Source organism: Lithobates pipiens, unplaced genomic scaffold (assembly GCF_037356315.1).
Source record: "Lithobates pipiens isolate NorthernLeopardFrog02 unplaced genomic scaffold, aLitPip1_a1.2 Scaffold_25, whole genome shotgun sequence".
Classification (NCBI taxonomy): Eukaryota; Metazoa; Chordata; class Amphibia; order Anura; family Ranidae; genus Lithobates; species Lithobates pipiens.
In genome coordinates, this window is record NW_027507787.1 from 6,631,303 (window position 1) to 6,653,690 (window position 22,388).

Consider the following 22,388-nt stretch of genomic DNA (forward strand, 5'->3'; position numbering starts at 1 on the left):
TCAACGTGTCCCGAAGCAGGTCCTATGGAGCAGTCCATAATTGTTTTACCATGTGATGTTTCCCAACACGTGCCGCTTTGCCACTGAGTGACACACCTCCACCACTCTTCAGCGACAGCTTCCATGTCACCATTCTGCATCTTGGGTATCTTCAGGACGGCAGTACAGGCAAGGGGTGTCCATTCATTCACCATTCACCAGCACCCATTCAGAGCAACATATCACCCAGCTTTCAGACCCAGAGTCTTGAGGAGGGCCTTTCTTGCCCATATTACTAGCCTACAATACCCATAGGTCACATTATACCACGCACATCAATCCTTATTACCGTAATATATACATATATATGCATTATGCACCCCGCTCCCAACCTCCTATAACCTTTTACTGTAACTACGGGTCGGGATTAGGCAGGCTTGCTCGCAGCGGTGTTGCAGGGCTCTGACTTGGCAGCAATGTCTCCAATTTGTACACAGAGAGCTCACCGTCAAATCGTCCCTCAACTTGCATAGACAAATGGGAGACCCTTCTAGATAAATATTGCTTAACTACACATATAAGTTTACAACAATTGCCAATCCCACACAATTCCACCCCTGTGCCTGGATTTCAGAGATCCTGCCCATTGTGTACCATGCACCTCTACCTACGGTTAGGTTCAAGGAACCCTCGAGTCCCATGACTAACACTACACCGGTATTCTTTAGGACAAAGAAACAAAACTCGCCTATGTCCTAAATAATACCTGGGTGCCTTCTTCCCAGCAATGACCCTCCATCCAGAATACAGAGAGAAATAACTTCCCAACATTATTCGTTCCTCCCCATGTATTGACCTGGCCTACAAAGGACATCATGGTCATGCTTCCGACAAAGGGAAATATCAACCTGCCTCCAGCGTTCATCTTCTCTGATCACATGTGTGATATAGCCTCAAATGCAACAAGATAGAGTCCCCAGTCAGTAAGCCCATTGATGCCACCAAATATACAGACCAAGTCTGCACTTCTGTATATGAGAACATACAGCATAACACCGTTCACAATCCAACTTAGTACCACCCATACAGGCATTCGACCACTATTTTGGATTAGTGTAAGCAACGTGTTTTGGCAAAATCTTACTGAGCGGTGACGCTAACTCATCAGGCCACTGCCCCTTCATAAAGCGACAGTACAATCAGCTTGATGTTGGCTGATATTTCCACCTGCCACAGAGTGCGCGCCAGAGCCAATGACAGGTTTCTGTCTTCCCTACCAACCTCTCAACATGGTTAACAAAGTCCGGAGCCACTCTAACCTGAGTGTTTCTGTGACTTCATCGAATGTTATCAAGGATACCACCAATCTCCCGGGGTAACAAAGTCACGCTCCTTCTCTGAAGCTATGGCTGTGAGTTTGTTCCTCAGGAGGCTGATGTCCCCTCCATTAACAACACCCATCCCAGCTATTGTTCCCCCCCAATATAGTGCTGAATACAACCCTCCTCTTTCGGGTTACTCCTCAGCAATAAGCATCCTGCATGGACCTCATTCTCATCTTTGGGAGTAAGTCACTGGTACAATAACCGCACCTGATTCAGTGTATACTCAGCACATATAGGGTGATAGGTTTTTGTCAACCACCATGAGATGTTGCAGCACCATGTGGTGAAGTCCTACGGTACCCTGGTAGCCAGCATTTGTTCCCTTTATTTTAACGGAGCATGCTCCTGTGTGTATTTACTGGCATTATCTGTGCAGGGTTTCAACCTCTCAGGTGAGACACCAACCGGGCGTATCTTCCTCATGTCTAGTTCTGGTGCCCCGCATGTCCTGTAACCGAAAGCTTCTCTCTAGGACCGCTAGGATTGAGACACCACCCCTACGAGGAAGTCTTCCCCCCCATTGATGTGTCACCTGGCACCCTTTAGTCTGATCCACAGCTACCTTATTATGCATAAGCGCCAGTATGCCTCCTGGGTACCTGCACCATATTAACTCCGTTACACCAATACATGTAATACATTAAAACCTTTCTTCTTTCAATTCCTCCTTCCAACAAAAAAACACATATTTTAAATTTTCATGTTTTGACGGATTGGATGTGTCATAACTCTTCCCCAACCTCCAACCCATTGCACATGTATAAATAACATGTTTGCATTCATCAGGAGAGACTTCAGCAAAAATATTTCACAAGTTCTCTTGCTAGGCACAGTCTTTCAGATTCAGCATTAGCACCAAATTGTCCATACGAAAAAAAACAAGCATAATCTGAATCTTTCAAGTTTTTCCTTTTTCCCTCTCCTGATGTTTATCAGAACAAATTTGTGGTATGGTGTGGCACAGACAAACTGCCAACCAGATGATCATCTGTCATCCATCTTCCAGAAGCCTCTCCAATTCTCGCTCCACTTGGATTCTGGAAGTGAAAAACAAGAGCAGTATCAAATTCTTATCCACAATATCTGCTCGCTTATCATGTTTACTTATAGTTCCCTCCTTGGAGCCCAGGACCTCAGTATTCCTGGCTTCTGCAACTCTGACCAAACTATCCAAACAACCATGACCTCTTTAGGCTACACCCACTGTAAAATGGATCCCCATGGTATGATCAAAAAACGTTTAAAACTGAACGTCAGTGTTGCTTCTCAAAAACTTCAAATTTTACAAACTAAAAAAAACAATGCATCTATCTGTATCTTTACGATGTATGCACTACCCCTTTTCAGGTGACTGGTTCTAACTGAGGGCATTGTCAATTCCCCCCCTTTCAGGTGGATTAGACCTACTACTCTTCCACCTGAATAAAAATATAACTAACATAGAGGACTAAACCAATATCAACAAAAAATTTTTTTTGAAGAAAGAGAAAAAAATAAAAAAATAAAAATAAAAAATAAAATAAAAAAAAATGTAAAAAACTTAAAAATCTGGCCATGATCACACAAATAACATGACAAGACAACCATCATACAACAATGACAAACACTCAACTTTTAGTTGACAACATCCATGGACTTTTCTCCTGCAAAGAGTGCTTATTCCAATCTGAAATACAATTAGTTAATGGGGAAAACCAAAACCAAAACAAAGCATATGTATCATCACAACATTTTAGCTTCATTTGTAACTCTTTTTAGTACTATTTATTTTTCATTGTTTGCAAACAATTACTAACTAATGAGCTCATGGTACCATGTGATAATCGATTATGCATTTACAATAACCTAGCCCCTGTTCTGTTATATTTTACCACTGTTGTTACTTTGAGAGACCTGCAAACAAATGCAAATGTCCGTGTACGAATCAGTTTAACTTCTTCCTGGTCTCTGGAAAAAGGAACACACAAGTGATTACACACAATTCTTATGTTAATCAGCAGTATTGGATACTCAGGAAAAGTTTACAAAGACTGACAATAAGAGAAGAGTAAAGAAACACAAGATTAAAAAAAACTCATAACAGAAACATCTTTTAACCACACAAAAGAAAAACCACAATACCAATTCAGGGGTTTATCCCTAAAAGTACAAAACAAAAAAAATGTATATCTATATCCAGGCCCTCTATCATATTCTGAACTTGAAACTTACATCAAACCTTTTTCATAGCCGGGAAACATTGACCAGAATATTCTTACCATGCTTGCAGCTCACTAAGTTCTGCTAACATTGTTTCCCCCGGTGCTATATTTGAGTAACCATGCGTCTATCTCCATTTTGACTCTACACAACTGTCCTACATATTGCTTTTTAGTTTCTAGACCCCGCATTTGCGTTTTACACGGGAAATGGGTTTGATTACTATTGGCTCCGTGCTGTGGATGGCTACCCCACCTGGCTGAATAACACACCTGAAGCCTTGGGGTCGTTTTCGGGTATAATTTCCTTTCGATATCATTATTCGCCGCCCGACAATATTTTGAAATGTGACCCCCCCTTTTACACAAAAAACATTTTAGTTCTGGTTTCCCTGCATAGGCCATTTTTTTAGCATATGGCGCTGGAAACCCACATTGCTGGATAATATTACTGCGATTGGACTGCACAGACTTTACACTTTCGTTGTCTGAGGAGTCATCCGAAGTGTCAACTCCTGAGTCAATTTCAAGTGCAGTTATCCCACCTTTATTTGCTTCTTCCACATCGATTCCCATCACATTACTATCATTTGCAGTGATAATAGCATACAGGTTTTCTTCATATTTCACTTCTGGCTTTTCTATACACTGAGCATGTGTGGAGGGTACCTCCACTATTGCACACTTGGAGGATAATTCCATTATGGCTGCTTGTGCCTTAAGCCTTGTGATAACCTGCAAATTCTCAGCCTCCCTTTGATTCAAAGAGGCAATGCAATTTTCTCTCAATTTACACGTTTGTTCTAATTCATCAAATCTCTGTTGCAATACACATTTCTCAGCCACTAATTGTTTAATCCGACTACAAGCATCCGCATCAGCCTTTTCAATCCTGATTGATATATCCCTTACCTGTTCCATCACTTTTTCTCTATCAGCAAACCATTCTAATTCTTTTTGTTCCGCAATTTCTTTCATTCTCATTAACATGCATAAGGCATTGGCCATTCTCTGTTTCCTGCCTTTTTTTGATTTATTAAATATGCGACTGTTATGTGTATCACATTGTTTTAAAAGTTCATTAAACTGATATGTTAATTTACCTTTGTGAGTAATTTGAAATCTAATCCCACCATGCTTGCTAACGAAACCTTCAATGGCTTCCATTGATATGCTAATTAGCCTATCCACACCAACTGGTTGAGCAATCTTGCTTAGACAAAAGAAAACAGATAACAAATGGACAAAAAAAAAAAAAAAAAAAATACGAACCGTTTAAATTTCCAGTGACTTGTGGTTCTACAGCATACAAGACACAAGGCACACTCTTAATCAATGCCTTGGTCTTCTATTGGACCAGAGCTATTTCACTCTCACGTGTGTAGAAATAAAAACCTATACTTCCCCCACTTTTTTCTCAAAGATGTATGGTAATTCCTGCCACTCTCTAACCAACACTGTGCATTAGCAATACACTAAACAATCAGATACCAAGCACTCAAAGACATAGAGGAAGCTGTTTAGAAGCTAGCTTTGACCTGTAGTCCCCCTCCAAATACAAAAAACAACAACAACAAACAACAAATACAAATCCGTTTACCCACGAATTTCTGTAGGAGAACACACTCTTATTCAATGCTCTCCTACCCGATAGCAGGTCATAGGGAATTTCTATTGGGACAGAAAGTTTTTTTTCCACAATCACGTGGATATTTCCACTTTTCCCTCAAAATTGTATGATTTATCCTGTCAATCTGCGGTTATATCACATAACCAGGGATGATCAGTCCCTTATCTCGCCAGTGCAGCAATTTGCCCTCTGGTTACAGTTTCTGCAGCAAACACAACAATAATGTACATATATATATATATATATATATATCAGTCACAGTTCTCACCAGGTTTTACGCGTGCGTTTATACCAGTGAAATATCTCACAGAATTTTCCTGCTCATCCAAGCGTGGTTTCAGAATTCGCGAGCCAGCGCTAATCTTGTCCACAATAAAGATGACTTCCAGTTCTGGGTGGCTTTGAGCATCTGTGCTTACAGGGACTCAAACAAAAATACCTTAGATTTTTGTGGATTCTGTGTAAAAATATGTTTTACACGCCTTCTGGGGTGCCAAATGAAGTAACTGATCAATTCACTCTATTCTTATTATTATCAGTTATGTATTCCTTTGCTAGTCCCTATAGTTTAGCTAATCTATCAATCTATTACGCTGAGCACATGTTATTGTCAATACCACAATGCTATCACCCTTGGCTATGAAATCAATACACGTTTAAGGTCAATTAAATCTCATTTATTTCCCAAGGAAATAATACAGCGTGCATAAGGTATTAATAGGAGTTACAATAATACATAGCATACAATCAAAGTATAATATACGCCATACTTATCTGACCTTCGCAGCCACACCTTATGATGGAATAAAGAGACAGAGGAAGACCTCATGGTTGCAAGCCTTTTTGTCAAACATACCTCAGCCATACCACACCCTACTGCCAGTCCCATTTGGTTTGGACCAATCAGTGTTCACATGACAGCCCTCCTAATATTACTGACTGTTCTGCCATACTTGGCTTTGTGGCCAGTCCCATCTGATGTGCCCTGGGCCGTCTTTGTCATCAATCTCTTTGAAGCTTGTGTGCACCAGTTGGGCTAAAGGTAACTCCTTTGATATGCAGATTCTGCCACATTCCTCTACACATTCTAAACATGTGTCATGCAAACATCAACATGGCTGAGTTCGGCTGTATCAACAAATGTGTAGAACCTTAGATATATAACGTTACTTCTTATTCACTTCCAACATGCACACAAAAAAGAAAAAATGTTTCCTCCTTATAACTACACGTTTAAGACCTAATTGACATCCTATCAAAAGTAGTAAAATCCATTTCAAAGGAAAAAACAAAATATATATCTATATGAATATAGGATCAAGGATATCAGCCATACAGTCAGGAATTACATATATTTTTGGTGCTCTACATGTTTCGCATCTGTGACGACGCTTCTTCAGGAGCTGATAACAGTGTTATTCCTTCATAGAGTGTGTCCCAGATAGAGAGACCACCATTTCCGAAGGAGAGTAGGGAAGTTGGTACGATTGGTTACACAACCATTTCTCCACAGAGGGAAAAAAGGAAGAGAAGAAAGGGAAGGGAAGGGGAGAAGGGGAAAAAAAGGAAAGTGATTGTTGAGCAAATAAATAAATTAGAATGGCGGCCATCTTTTATACAAAAAAACAATATGATAGGGGTGAATGGGCCGAATAGTCTGCCTTTTTGATTACCCCTTTACCTTCCTTCTTTACCCAGTGGGAACTTGGTCCGTTTTTATTGCACCTTGAGCTCAGGGGATACTAAATAGTATCCATCACCGATCCTACTTCTGTTTACTTACGTCTCAAGAATACTTATTAAACATTGAAGATTTGAACCCTTATGAGCCCAATACACCTTTAAAGTGATTCCACTAAGCTCAAAATCTATATTTTATATTTATTTGCTCAACAATCACTTCCCTTTTTTTCCCCTTTTCCCCTTCCCTTTCTTCTCTTCCTTTTTTCCCTCTGTGGAGAAATGGTTGTGTAACCAATCGTACCAACTTCCCTACTCTCCTTCGGAAATGGTGGTCTCTCTATCTGGGACACACTCTATGAAGGAATAACACTGTTATCAGCTCCTGAAGAAGCGTCGTCACAGACGCGAAACATGTAGAGCACCAAAAATATATGTAATTGCTGACTGTATGGCTGATATCCTTGATCCTATATTTATATAGCTATATATTTTGTTTTTTCCTTTTTGGAAATTTGAAATGGATTTTACTACTTTTGATAGGATGTCAATTAGGTCTTAAACGTGTAGTTATAAGGAGGAAACATTTTTTCTTTTTTGTGTGTAAAAAGGAAATTGAACTCTTTATTTTCTGTTTTTATTTTTTGTTTTAACAATAAATAGAAATAATTCCTTCTGAATATACTGGTTGTGTTTACAACTTTCTTTATGCCTAAAAAGTCCAACTGAACCCACATTTTTTCTTTTGAGGTCTTTTATGTGAAGGTTCTTTTATTTTTATTTTTTATTTTTTTTCCCTTATTCCCCCTTTTCCTTGTCAATATTTACATTTACAAAGTGATAACCAGGACGTGGCATTTTATTTATCAGTGTATCCACAGACACCACCCTGTGATAGATACACACTTTTTCCATTTTAAATATCATAGATGAAAATAAGAGAAGGAAAGCCTAAAAAAAATCAATACAGCTATCACATCTAAGAATTGGTAAGCTGCAATATAATAAATGTTTGCTTTGGGATTTAATATTGGTTTAATAGCAAATGTTGATGCAATTTAGTATTTAGCAGGTTAAATTACTCTTACAGTATTATAATATTTTAATTTTAAAAGATTTGAAGATATTATGTGTACAGCTGATGTACAAAAACTCTAAGCCCTGTAATTTTCTGAGTTCCTCATAACAACTGTTCTTCCATATTGGGGTATATAGACTATAACCCTTATAATGCACCAATAGTCTTATTGGGGGAGATTTACTAAAACTGTTGCACATAGAATCAGGTGCAGCTGTGAATAGTAATCAAATGGCTTCTAACTTCAGCTTGTTCAATTAAGCTTTGCCAATAAAATCTAGAAGATGATTGGTTGCTATGCACAGCTGCATCAGATTCTGTGTGCAACAATTTTAGTAAATCTCCCCCATTGTGTTTCATAATTTATCAAGACATAGGACAGTGGAAATATGCATCTGCCCCTTTTTGAGAAATTAGAGGATACCTAGGAGAGAGAGATACTTGGAGTCCTTGAATTGAGTCCTCGAGGTCTATACAACCCCATCCAGATAGCTGCTACATTTGTGATGCCACAACATTTGCCTTTGCAGGGGGAGCAGCCAAGGTTGCTGTTTCTTACAACTTGGCTCCCTGAAAAGGGAATCTAATTGTACCATTTTTGCATAATCCATATCAGTCAATTGTGAGAAGCTGGGGAGCCCAAATCATTTTAAGTAGAATGGTCCTACCTTTAACTGATACAGATGGTAAGTCTAAACCTGCCCAGGATAGGGGAGAGGTTAAGCTTAAGATAAGCTGGTAAAGTGGGTGAGATACCAATACAAAAATTAATTAAGGTTGCTGTGGAAGCAAGAAAATTGTAGAGCCATTTGATAACGTTTGGTCCTAAGCCAAAGGCAGTAGGAACTTTCCATAATAAAGGTCAACCGAAAGGCAATAATAACTTCCTTTAATTAAAGCCTAATTTCATATTTTAACCCTTTCATGACTAAGCCTATTTTTGGCATATGGTGTTTACAAGTTAAAATCCATATTTTTTGCTAGAAAATTACTTGGAACCCCCAAACATATATATATATATATATATATTTTTAGCAGAGACTCTAGAGAATAAAATGGCGATTGTTGCAATATTTTATGTCACACGGTATTTGCGTAGCGGTGTTTTAAACGCAACTTTTTGGGAAAAGGGACACTTTCATGAATTAAAAAAAAACGAAACAGTAAAATTAGCCCAATTTTTTGCATAATGTGAAAGATAATGTTACGCCGAGTAAATAGATACCAAACATGCCACACTTTATAATTGCACGCACTCGTGGATTGATGACAAAGTACGGTACCTAAAAATCTCAATAGGCGACGCTTAAAAATTTTTTTTTACGGTTACCAGGTTAGCGTTGCAGAGGAGGTCCAGTGCTAGAATTATTGCTCTCGCTCTGACGATCGCGGCGATACCTCACATGTGTGATTTGAACACCGTTTACATATGCGGGCATGACTTCCGTATGCGTTTTCTTTGCTTCGCAAGCTCGCGGGGAAGGCGGGCGCTTTAAAAAAAAATATTTATTTATTTTTATTTTATTTATTTGAAAATGAATAAATATTTTTATTTTTTTTTAAATAAAAAATTTGATCACTTTTATTGCTGTCACAAGGAATGTAAACATCCCTTGAGACAGTAATCGGTGGTGACAGGTACTCTTTATGGAGGGATCGGGGGTCTAAATGACCCCCCACCCCTCCTTTACACTTCAATGTATTCAGATTGCCGAAAACTGCGATTCTGAATACCGTATTTTTTTTTAAAACCGGCGCCATTGGCAGCTGAGTAAACGGGAAGTGACTTAATGACGTCGCTTCCGTGTTTACTATTAGGATACTGGAACGATGCTGATTACGGCTTCGTTCCAGTTCCTCCCCAGCAGCCGGGGGCATCGCAGCGTGAATCGGTGCTCCCGATTGAGCGGGAGCACCGGTAACAGCGGCGGGAGGCGGCGGGAGGGGGGGGCGTCCCACTCCTCCGGCATAACAGCCGAGCAGCTTTTTGACTGAATTTGGAGCTGAAATGGACCAGAAATGGACCAGAAGACGCACAGGACTCCTGCTCAATTTGCTCCAGAGCCACTCAAGAGATATGTGAACCAGCTTCATAGAGAGCCGGTCACAATCTCCTGACATGCAAATTGGATGGGAGGAAACCCGCATCCATATCGCAATAGTGTGAACCTAGCCTAATACCATTATAGGCCATACCATTATAATACCATTATAGGCTTGGATGTAGTAACACTTCAATAAGGGCCAGTTCATACCAGTCCAGTCCAGTGCATTTTTTTTCTGCATCAAAAACACATGGAAAGTAGGTTATATGGTTTTCAATGGCATAGTTCACACCAGTGCAGTCAGTTCCAGGGCTCGAAAAAAAAAGTAGAACATGTTGCATTTTACCTGCACTGGACTGTGCTGAAACACAGTAAAACGCATAAAAAACGCACTGGACCCTAGTATATTGAAAAAAAGAAAACAGGAAAAAATAAAAAAAGCACCTGGAAAGCATCCAGAATTGCATCAAAAACGCTTAAAAAATGCACATGCAATCACAGAAGGCAATGTAGGCAGCAAGGGCAAACTCTGCAAGTTCATATTTTTTCTGTATGCTAGTTATCAAAACTATAGCTTAAAAATGTGTGAGTTAAGAGTTAAGAATGATGTGTGAATGAGAAAAACACGTGGGGCATATTTATAAAGTAGTAAATCTTACGTTCAGCAAACGATCTCTGCAGGAGAATCTTCCATTTCCATGTGTTTTAAATGACAGCAATTAATTTCCTACCTGAGATGATTTGGTGAAAATCACATCTATTGCTTTATAAGTAGATCTAAAAGGGACAAATGACCATGGAAACTGCATATTATCTTGTTGTTTACCATCTTTTTTTTTTTCTGCTTTTTTGCAGCATATCCCCAAATTTAGAGCTAGAAGCTCTCTTCAAGAGGCACTTTACTCAGGTAGAATTTTACCAGGGATCCGTCCTAAATCCCCATGATCTTGCAAGAGTCAAGGTAAAAGGACCCAAGCCTTCAAAGAGCAATTTTTATTTTTATCTCAAAATCATGTTTCCAGTTTAAAGCAGCAAATACGTGTGCAGAGATTTTATTTGAAAAGGGGGTAGTCGGTCATTGTTGTTTTGTTTTTTTTGTTTTTATACTTATACATTTTTGTTTTGCCTTTTTAATTAGCAGTGCTCTACTGTAACATAATGGCAGTAAAGATTTTTATTTTTTATTTTTTTACACATTAGTATATTGTAAGATACACATAAACAAAAGTGAACATATGGCAAATGGCCACAGTGGATCACAGGGATAACACTGAATGGAGTATGTGGGCTGCCTAGGGTATGTAGTTACAATAAATAAGGCTGCAGATAGAGACAGAGTGAGACAGACAGGAAAAAGATCTTATTTGGGCTCCAGTGTCTGGCCAGAGAAAACTGAGTGAGTTCCCTGGTCACCATGGCTTTGAACATTTTGCACCTGGCTCAGAGCCCAGTTGCTTAAATAGGTGGGGTCTTGGTGGGTTGTGGTGGTGAAGAGTTTTTGTTTGTGTATGTTGTAGCCAAACAAGTACAGATTTTTTTTTCCTTTAAAAAAAAAAAAAAACCTTTAAAGTGGACCTTGCATAATAATGTGAGGTCAGCTTATTAGTGAGCCCACCCCCCACCCCTAAATAAAAACACTAACTAAAGACTAAAAACACCCAAATGATTATAAGAAACTCACTGCTTTAGTAAACTTTTGTTGCATGTTATAAACCTGCCTGCTTTGAGTTGGGTGTGTTCTAGGTCTGCATGATCGTTAAATAATCGAGGTCGCAATTTGACCCCCTCACAATCTTAAAACAGAATTTCCTTGATTCAGTGCAGAGTTCTCAGCTCACAGGTAACAGCTGTTAAAAAAAAAAGGCAAAAAGGCAGCCTGCTAAGTTTATCACAACATCACTTAGGCGGAGATAAAGAGAAACATTGTAACATTTAGTGTTTTTAGATCAAACAAAAGAACTTTGGTCTGTAAATGAGGTCAGTTTAACCACTTAAAGACTAAACCTTTTTCTGACACTTGTTGCTTACAAGTTATGTCACATAGTATTTTCTGCAGTAGTCTTTCAAGCGCAATTTTTTGGGAAAAAATACACTTTAATGAGTTAAAAAAACAAAAAAAAACGTGAAGTTAGCCCATTTTGTTTGTATAATGTGAACGATAATGCTACGCTGCCAGAATCGTGATCTTTATACTAAGAAAAAAATTGTGATTATCATTTAATGGACATATTGACCCTGGTCTGCAGCAGATTACCAATTTTGACATTTATGGATTCCTCAATTACGGTTCTATCTTATACATTTATACCCTTGCTGCTAGTGCTGTTTATATGATACATGTATATATTTATGAATTTACCCAATGCAATATAATAATCATTGTTTAGAATTACTATATCGATGTAATTTCTTACCCATGCCACACTTGTATGTTATGTGTGGGTGGAGTGAATATGAATCCGTATATCTACTATATATGTGGTTTTATTGCTGTATTTCATATAAAGTTTTTTATTAATAAAATTTGTATTTTTTCAATTTGCCTCCACAAAGTCATCTATCTCATCTAAAGTCCCACTTTTCCTTCTTTTTTCCATATATAACAGGGATGGAGGCACACCGCATATGTGCCTCATTTAAAGTCCCCAAATCCCCCCCCCCCCCGTGTGATTATCATTTTAGCCAGAATCTTGCAGCGCTAGTGTGTTCACATTACTAGCATAGCATAGCATGATTTTAGGGACAGACTTCCTCCTTTTGGGACTTGTCATTGAAAGAGAAGTACTGTAAGAATATGCTAGAACACCTTTTTCTTTTCAGCATTTCTGTATGGTAGGGGTGGCCACTGATGACCAGGTACAAAGACCTTCAAAGTGCTAGAGGTTTCCTGGGACAACATTGAGACTGCCCAGCTAAGAGATCCTACTGTACTTTCCCAAAGGAACAAGAGGATGTGAAGAATTGAGAATCTTGGGTTCTAGGTGTAATACACACGCTACAAAGCAAAAAGGAAAAAGTTAATGGGAATTCTGCTTCCAGCTACAATAAGCAATGAGCAAGGGAGCGTTGATTATTAATACAATTTATAGAGCTAACTCCAGGGTAAGGTGATGCAGTGTATGGGGGTGAGACTTTTTAAAGGGCCTGCATGTGCATGTAATATAAAAATGTCAGGTTTATGATCGATAGCTGAGTGAACTGCTTGCTAGAAAGGTTGGATCATGAAAAGATGTTATTTTAATCGCACAGTACAGGACAAAGGCAGAATATTTTTACACCATGGATTATAGGCATGTACCTTCGGTTGATTAGACATTGGAAAAGTTTTAGAGAACACAGCCCTCCAATAACACTACCCCACTCTGTGAGTCCTCCGTTTTTTACTAGTGGTTCAAGGTGATGAACCTTTTATCCTTCTCGGAGAAACTCGCCCTTAGCTTAAATGGCTTATTTTTCTTTATTATTTTATAATCTGATTCCTCAATCAAAGCCTCACTGTCTTCCAACACCTTCATTGAAGCACTGTATCCCGATTGCCACAACCTCTGTAAAACCTTGGGTGCTGTACCCAGACTTCGTACTGTGAGGACGGCCTGTAATTTTGCTTCGGGCACTGGATCCTGCATGGTTGCTCATCTTGGCACTTGGTACAATGCACTGAGTTAGCTGCAGATCCAGGGCCGTGGCCCATTACATTGGAACCCACCCCTCGAAAATCTCTTCAAGGGTATACACATGATGACAGGTGAAGTGAGGACCTAATTTACAGTCCAGCATTGTGGAACAGCAGGACAGAGTCACCCAGTATCTCTGACAGTTACTGTAAAAGAAAAACAAAAAATGGGGCTATGTTTGAAATGCATTCACTACACGGTGTAAAACTTGTTCAAACTTGGTGATAAAATTCAATCACTCAGAACTTAGTCTCAAGTGGATAATCACATGTTACATCAAACCACTGATTGCATGCTTTAATGTCACTTCCACCTAGTGCCTTTAAAAGGTACTCATGCACTTCCTCTCACACTTTCACCATTAGGATTTGTTAGAGGACAGTCTACACCTGGGTTACTGTGTACTCCACACCCTATTCTATGAATATCTCCCCAGGAAATACCCTCATTTATAGCTATAGTGGCCACCAGATGAAAGGGACCCAATGCAAAATTGCAGGTCAATATTTGCTCTGCCAAAGGCCCACACAACACTCAACAAAGAGCTGCTTCTAACACTGGTCTCATCATCCAATTTTAGCTCTATTTCAGGCACAGAATGAGCAGCCTTTTTGACTAAGGCTGGATTTGCACTGTTGTGTGGAGAGGCTCACAGCAGGTGGCCAGTGAGCACCTGTTCACCGTTTAAGGTCTGATTTTAGTTCAACATTTTAGATGCATTTAGACCTGAAATGGACCAGAAGACGCACAAGACTCCTGTGCAATTCACTCCACAGCCATCCCATAACTATGTGAAATGGCTTCATTGAGAGTCAGTCTCAGTCTCCTGACATGCAAATTGGATGCAGGGAAACCCAGCCCAAAGCAGAATTCTCAGCATTTGTCACATGTCTTTGGACAGATTAAGTCCTTAAGACTGCTCTCTTTACCCAGGGCCCAAAAACGCCACTCCTCTTCTTCTACTGCTCGTTCTCAATCAGATTTGGATCCTGACATGCTAGTCCTAGAGAAAGGAAGAGGATATTGAGGAAATGTTCGAGAAAGCTGCAGATAATTTTTCTCCCCCAGATTGTCACTATGTTTAAAGCCCCGTACACACGAGCGGACTTTTCAACATCCAAAGTCTGACGGAATGATTCCGGCAGACTATTCGATCGTGTGTGGGCTGCAACGGACTTTTGATTCGCAAAAGTCTGACAGACTTTAGAAATGGAACATGCTTCAAATTTTTCCGCCAGAACTCTGCCGGACCCAGTTCCTACCGAAAAATTTGCTCGTGTGTATGCTATTCCGACGGACTAAAACCGACGCTAGGGCAGCTATTGGCTACTGGCTATGAACTTCCTTATTCGAGTCCAATCGTACGTCATCACGTTCCAATCCGTCGGAGTTTGGTGTGATTGTGTGTGGCCAAGTCCGCTCATTCGGAAAGTCCGTCAGAACTCTGTCAGAACTCCGGCAGAACTCCTTCGAAAGTCTGTCGGACATAAGTCTGGTCGTGTGTACGCGGCATTACAGTGATCTTCACACAACATGCTTGCTAATGTTGAAAAACTCTTTGTCATTGTCCTCAAAAGATTTCGCATTGTGCAAGCTGACTCCTCTATTTCTCCATGCCCTTTTGTGTACAAAGAGACTTCTAAAATCTTTTACGAAACATTCTCTGGCCATGAACAGATTGAATGTGCGGTCTATGATTACCGGGTCACTCCTGAAAGAATTTTCATTCTTCCCTAAATCTTTTCTGAACTCTAGCTAGTAGTACTATTAAAGATGTTCCTTCTTTCAAAGATTTTTCAGATTGAAATATTCCTAAAAGTTATTTTTCTAATTTTGCAGGCTCAGCCCTGCAGCTAGCTCTTGCTGCAATTTCAGTGGGTCAAACTGGAGCTAACTGGACTAGGGCAATGAGCAACCCACATGACCCTGTATTTCAGGAGTATCCTGTAACACAGCAAATAAAACTGTTTAATTGTGCTCTGCTTTTCTGTGTGAAAAATCTAGGACAGCTGAAGCTGCCTGGAAAAGATGCCTCACACATATGTCTTTCCAAGAAAGATGTCTGTTTGGTGAGGAACTTTATCAAAGTGGTCACAGGTGAGAAGTTTTAACTGCCACAACAGAAGGTTCCAAAACAATCTTTTTCAGGAGCCCCTAGCTCCTCAAAACACAGAGCACCTGTCTGCTCTAAGCAGGCTTCCACTTAAAAACCTAACTTCAGCTCTACGCTCCAATGCAAGGCTTGGCCAGCCAAGGCTGCCAACCCTGTCCCACAGCCCTCTTCACAGTGAAGAGGTGTCTTCACTCTAAGAGTGGGGGTATGTTGCAGTTTGCCTTTCTCTGGGTCACAGGCTTTTATAACCTGTTGGTTTAATTGGTGGTTTCAAAGGGGTACAAAATAGAGTTCAAAACTCTACCAGCTCACTGCTTTCTTCTTTTAAAACAACCAAAAGCTGCCCAAAACCAGCTTGATTTGCAAAATGCCTTGAACCACCTCATTGTGCCAGTATTGCCAAAACACAGGTTCAGAGGATTCTACTCAAACTTTTTCAGTGTACCTAAGCCCAACAGGAATATTGTACTTATTCTGGGTTTAAAATCCCTAATTGTCACTGATTATTAATTGACTTTGAGGCCAGGGAAATATGTGGACATCCAGGATGCCTATCTACATGTTCCCATTTACCTACCTCATCTGAGCTTTCTGTGTTTTGCATTGGCCAACCACCACTTTCAGTCTGTCACATTGTCCTTGGGCCAAGCTCCTGCTTTGTGTTTTCACAACGGTTTTAGCTCCTCTACATGCCCTGCCCAGAACTCAGGGCATCCAAGTCCCAGGCTATCCAGACACGCTTCTTCTGAAGGACTCCTTGCCTGTGCACAGGACAAGTCAGATGCACCAGGTCTTCGGCTGTGTGATCAGTTTCAACAAATTTGCTCTCCAGCCTTCCCTTCGCCTGGAATACTTGGGTGAGGTCCTCGACACATCCCAAGAAAGTCTTTCTACCAGAAAAGAAAGTTCTTTCTATTGGAGCACATCCTTAAATTTGAAGAGCAGATTATCTCAGTTGCCATCACCTAGATCAAGCAGAGTAGGCACTTCATCTAGACTAGGCCCTTTATCTTTAGTCTGATATGCCAAAAATGGAGGATTCCAGATGTGGACATCTTGGCACCCAGATTCAACAACAAACTTCCTCTGTTTGTTACCAGGACCAGGGATCCTTTAGCTCCAGCCTCAAATGCCTTCACAATCCCCTGGTCTCAGTTCAGGCTAATTTATTTCTTCCTTCCAGTGCAACCTCGTATGCTCAAGAAAAGAAAGACTAGAGGAAAACCATGATTCTAATTGCACCAAACTGGCCCCCAAAACCTGGTACAATAACAGACTCCGACTTCTTGCTGATGACCCAAGACCTCTTCCCAACAGACTATATCTGCTATCTTAAGGCCCTCTATTCCATTCTGCTTCTCCATATCTGGCTTTAATGGCAAGGCTGTTGAAACCCAGGTATGAAAGGATAGAGGGGTTTTGGAGTATGTGATTCCCACATTGTGACCACAGGCACTTCAATCCCAGAACTTTGTAGGTCACATTCTGCCCTTCCTACAATCTGGTCTTTCTTATGCCCCCCATTGCAGCACCCTGTGCTTCCTTGGGATCTCGACTTGGTTCATTCTACCCAGGAGAAACCACCCTTAGGGGATCTCTCATGCAAAGTATCCTTTTGGGTCACTATCACTTCTGCCAGAACCTGTCTCTGACCTGGCAGCTCTTTCCTGTACAGAACATTTCCTAATTTTTCACAATGACTAGGTTGTATTAATTTCCAAGGCCATCCGTTCTTTCAAAAGGGGCTTAATCATTCCACTCCATTGATGACTTTCATCCATTTTCCTTGCTCCAAAGCATCCAAAGGAAATTTCTGTTTCCTGGACATATAAATCAAGTCGACTGCTCCAATCAGACAGTGGAGTCCCTCTGTCCTGTTTTCTGGACCTCACAAAGGACACCCTACTTCAAAGTCCATCATTGTACAGTGGATTTGAAATCTGATTGCAAGAACCTACATTCTCAAAAAGAAAACTCCTCCTGTACTTCCACATGCCCATTCCACCAGGTCAGTGGATGTTTCAATGGCAATTTGGCACCAAGCCTCAGTTGCCTAACAGTGCAAGACCACCACTTGACTTTCTGTTCATACTTTTTCAAAGCTTTATCAGGTGGACATCTGATCTTCAGTTGATGTGCTTTTGGTCCCAAGGTTCTCGCAGGGGCTCTTTGAGATTGGGTGTTTTTAACCTTTTTGGACATTTTGGCAATATTCTGTTTGCCTCATTGTCACCCATCTTTTCAATTTGTTGCTTGCGGTCGCTCCATGGTGTGTGAATATTTTGCCTGTGTCCTGTATAGTACAATTAAGGAATTAATTAGAAGGAATATGAATAGTTTTTTTTTTTTTGGGGGGGGGGGGGGGGCTTTAAATGAAACGTATGTGAAATACGTCTCCATCCCTAAATCTGTAGAATAAAGGGGAATTTGGGGACTTTAAATGAGGCATGTGTCAGTATAAAAACTGTGTTTATTCTCTTATAGTAAATACATAATATGTTTGTATGGTACATATGGTTTATATCCATATTCATAACATGTGGCAAAACGTTATATATAAGAACTGACAATAACAACAACATGGTACATTGTATGATAGATAGTTGTGTTTCAAAGTTTACATACCCTGATGGAATTTATGATTTATTGGCCATTTTTTAGAGAATATGAATGATAACACTAAAAAATTTCTTTCACTCATGGTTAATCTTTGGCTGAAGCCATTTACTATCAGTCGACTGTGGTACCCTTTTTAAATCATAATGGCAACAGAAACTACCCAAATGGCCCTGATCAAAAGTTTACATACCCCAGTTCTTAAAGCGTAGCTCCAAATACTGCAGCTGCTGACTTTTAATAAATGGACACTTACCTGTCCAGGGTGCCTGCGATGTCGGCAGCAGATGTCAAGCAACTGCTTGTCTCTCGGCTGCCCCCGCCGCCATCCTCAGTCAGGGAATCAGGAAGTGAAGTGTTGCGGCTTCACTGCCGGGTTCCCTACTGCACATGCGCAAGTCACACTGCACATCGTTACTGGTCCCCGTTGTGTTCTGGGAACTGTGCGTTTCCCACATCACAATGGGGCAGGGGACGGGCAACTGCGGCTAGCTATTCCCAGAAGAGGGTGCAGATACCTGGATTATACAGGTATCTGCACCCCCCCCTCCCCCCTGAAAGGTGCCAATTGTGGCACCTTTCAGGGGGAGGAATCCGATGAGCGGAGGTTCCACTTTAGGGTGGAACTCCGCTTTAATATCATGTATTGCCCCCTTTAACATCAATGGCAGCTTAAAGTCTTTTGTGGTGTTTGTGGATGAGGCTCTTTATCTTCTCAGATGGTAAAGCTGCCCATTCTATATGGCAAAAAGCCTCTAGTTCCTTGAAATTCTTGGGCTGTCTTGCATGGACTGCACGTTTGAGATCTCCCCAGAGTGGCTCAATGATATTGAGGTCAGGAGACTGAGATGGCCACTCCGGAACCTTCACTTTATTCTGCTGTAGCCAATGACAGGTCGACTTGGCCTTGTGTTGTGGATCACTGTCATGTTGGAATGTCCAAGTGCGTCACATACGCAGCTTTCTGGCTGATGAATGCAAATGTTCCTCCAGTATTGTTTGATAAAATACTGCATTCATCTTGCCATCAATTTTGACCAAATTTCCTGAGCCTTTGTAGCGCACACATCCCAAAAACATCAGCGATCCACTGCCGTACCTTTCATCCTAGGCCTTGTTGACTCCTCTCCAAATGTAGCATTTAGTTTTGGTCTCATCACTCTAAATGACTTTGTGCGAGAAGGTTTGAGGCTTGTCTCTGTGCTGTTTGGCGTATTGTAAGTGGGATACTTTGTGGCATTTGCGTAGTAAGGGCTTTCATTTGGCGACTCGACCACGCAGCCCATCTTTTTTCAAGTGCCTCCTTATTGGGCATCTTGAAACAGCCACATCACATGTTTTCAGAGAGTCCTGTATTTCACCTGAAGTTATTTGTGGGTTTTTCTTTGCATCCCGAACAATTTTCCTGACAGTTGTGGCTGAAATTTTAGTTGGTCTACCTGACCATGGTTTTGTTTCAACAGACCCCCTCATTTTCCACTTCTTGATTAGAGTTTGAACACTGCTGATTGGCATTCTCAATTCCTTGGATATATTTTTATATCCCTTTCCTGTTTTATATAGTTCAACTACCCTTTCTCGCAAATCCTTTGACAATTATTTTGATTTCCCTATTATTCAGAATCCAGAAACATCAGTGCAGCACTGGATAAAAGATGCAGGGGTCTGTCAGGAGTCCAGAAACGTAATGACCTTTTATACACACAAACAATAATTACAGGCAAACAGATCACAGGTGAGGATGGTTACCTTTAACAGCCATTCATACCCCTTTGTGTCAACTTGTGTGCATGTTATCAGGCCAAAATCACCAGGGTATGTTAACTTTTGATCAGGGTCATTTGGGTAGTTTCTGTTGCTATTATGTTTTAAAAAGAGTAAAAACAGTTGATTGATAATAAATGGCTTAAGCCAAACAGTAACCATGAGTGAAAGAAATGTTTTTGTGTATCATTCATATTCTCTGAACAATAGCCAAGAAATCATAAATTCTGCCAGGGTATGTAAACGTATGAGCACAACTGTATATAGCAGCTATACTCAATGACATAGACTACATCAAAGACAGTGTATTAAAGTAAAATCTGAATGGCACACATTTTTTTTTCTAAGATGAGAGGAATTTTCACTTACCTGTAAATTTAATATCCAGGAGTAGTGTAATAAGCACAGGCCACCCCCTTTAATTCTATATTTTACTTTAAATTGCTTGCTACAAAGCTGAGGGGGTAGGGGTGTAGGGGAGGCACTCGGGGGCGGGGGCGTGCCTTCTAAATCTTTGCCAGTGTCAATCACCTGAAGGTATATGCCTGTAACTCATGGTGTATAAATATTCTACCTTTGTCCTCTACTGCTAAGATATGGAATTTACAGGTAGGTCAAAAGTTTTTTTTGCCTTGATATCCTTTAGGTTTTTGTTTTTAACTTCTTATGACATGATGGTTGGGGTAGATTTGAAAGCTTAAAAATGTAGCATGGGAAAGACACATATGGGGGAGAGGTAATAGTGCTGCACACTCTGGGTAATATATCATGGGAGAGTTCTCCCAGGGGGTTAAAGCAGCAAGGTGAATGAGCGAGCGATACATGTAGTTGGAAAAATGTTCTTTCTTAAAAAAAAATTTTATTAACATACAATATTTCCACAAGGGTTAAAATATGAGCTCTTTAGCACAAACACAAGATTGTACATGACATTACATGACAATATGTCTAATGTGTGACAATGCCTGACACTTTTGCTGATGCGTTTTGACCCATTTTGTTGGGGTCTTCTTCAGAGAATAGGTTTGCTACAAAAAAAGGCATTTAGCACATTAGATTGAAAAATGCACGAAAGGCTGACAAGTACAAAAAGTGACCATCTCATATAATGACCAATATATGCGGTGGGGACCCCCCAACCAAAATATCCCTAAGAGCTGTCAGATGATCCTGTGTAATCCAAGGCCGGGTGGGGTGGACACCTGTGGCAGAATTCCAGAGCATGAATACATAAGATATATATGAAATAATACGTATACAACATTTAAGAGTTTTGTTATTCTAGTTATAATTAATGGTACGGTCAGGGGCAGACCCCTGAGAAAAGTATTAAATGCATACTGTGTGTATCACAGAATTACTGAGTGCATGAAAGTGATGATGAGGAAGAACTAAAGACGCAAAGACGCAAAGGCGTGATGTGATTAAATACGTGAAGGATTGGGGAGAAGTTGACCTATGAAAAATAAGAAAAAGGGAATGAAGGGAGTGAATATCAAAAAAGGATTACAAGCAATAAAAAATAAATTAAAACTAAAGTGCTAAAGGTGAAAAAAACAAAAACAAAGTGAGAGTATGTGAATGCAGGGTGTATTCAGGAAGTGTGAGGAAAAGGTGCAGAATGTGAAAAAGTGCAGAGTGTAATTTGAATAAAAATGTGTGAGGGAAAAAGAAAAATTGATGGGGAAAATAGCGAAGTGTGAATAGGGTGATGTGAGGCTGCGGGAGTGAAAGGGGATGATGAAAAAAAAAGTGAAAAGAACAGAAAAAAAAAAACACAAAAAAATGGTGAAGAGCCAACAAGAGAAAGGCAAAACAAAAACTGAAAAAGGGGGGAAAGGAAAAAAGGGTATGGGTATATGAATGGATGACAAGGTGTTTTAAAGACGTGTGAGGAAAAAGTGCAGAATGTGAAAGAGTGTAGTGTAAATTTCTATTTACACTACACTCAGCACTCTTTTACGCTCTGCATTTTTTCCTCACACTTCTTTAAGCACTTCCTGACCAGAGCACTTTTTGCGTGATTCGGCACTGTGTCTCTTTAACTGACAATTGCATGGTCGTACGAGGTTGTACCCAGACAATATTGCCTCTGCAGTTTTTATTTTTTGCGCTATAAACAAATACATTTTGAAAAAAAAGCAATATTTTTTACTTTTTTCTATAATAAATATTCCCCAAAAATATGTATAAAAAAAAAGTCCTCAGTTTAGGCAGATATGAGTT

General features: G+C 40.1%; 1 protein-coding gene across 28 annotated transcripts in view; it reads left to right on the top strand.

Annotated features, from left to right (window-relative positions):
* Positions 1-22,388, top strand: part of KCNMA1 (potassium calcium-activated channel subfamily M alpha 1) — a 908,686-nt gene that overhangs the window by 568,638 nt on the left and 317,660 nt on the right. For all 28 annotated transcript variants that reach the window (XM_077453994.1, XM_077453993.1, XM_077453995.1 and 25 more), the window contains one exon: positions 10,851-10,956. In XM_077453994.1, coding sequence (XP_077310120.1) covers positions 10,851-10,956 — 106 coding nt within the window. The remainder of the gene's footprint in view (positions 1-10,850; positions 10,957-22,388) is intronic.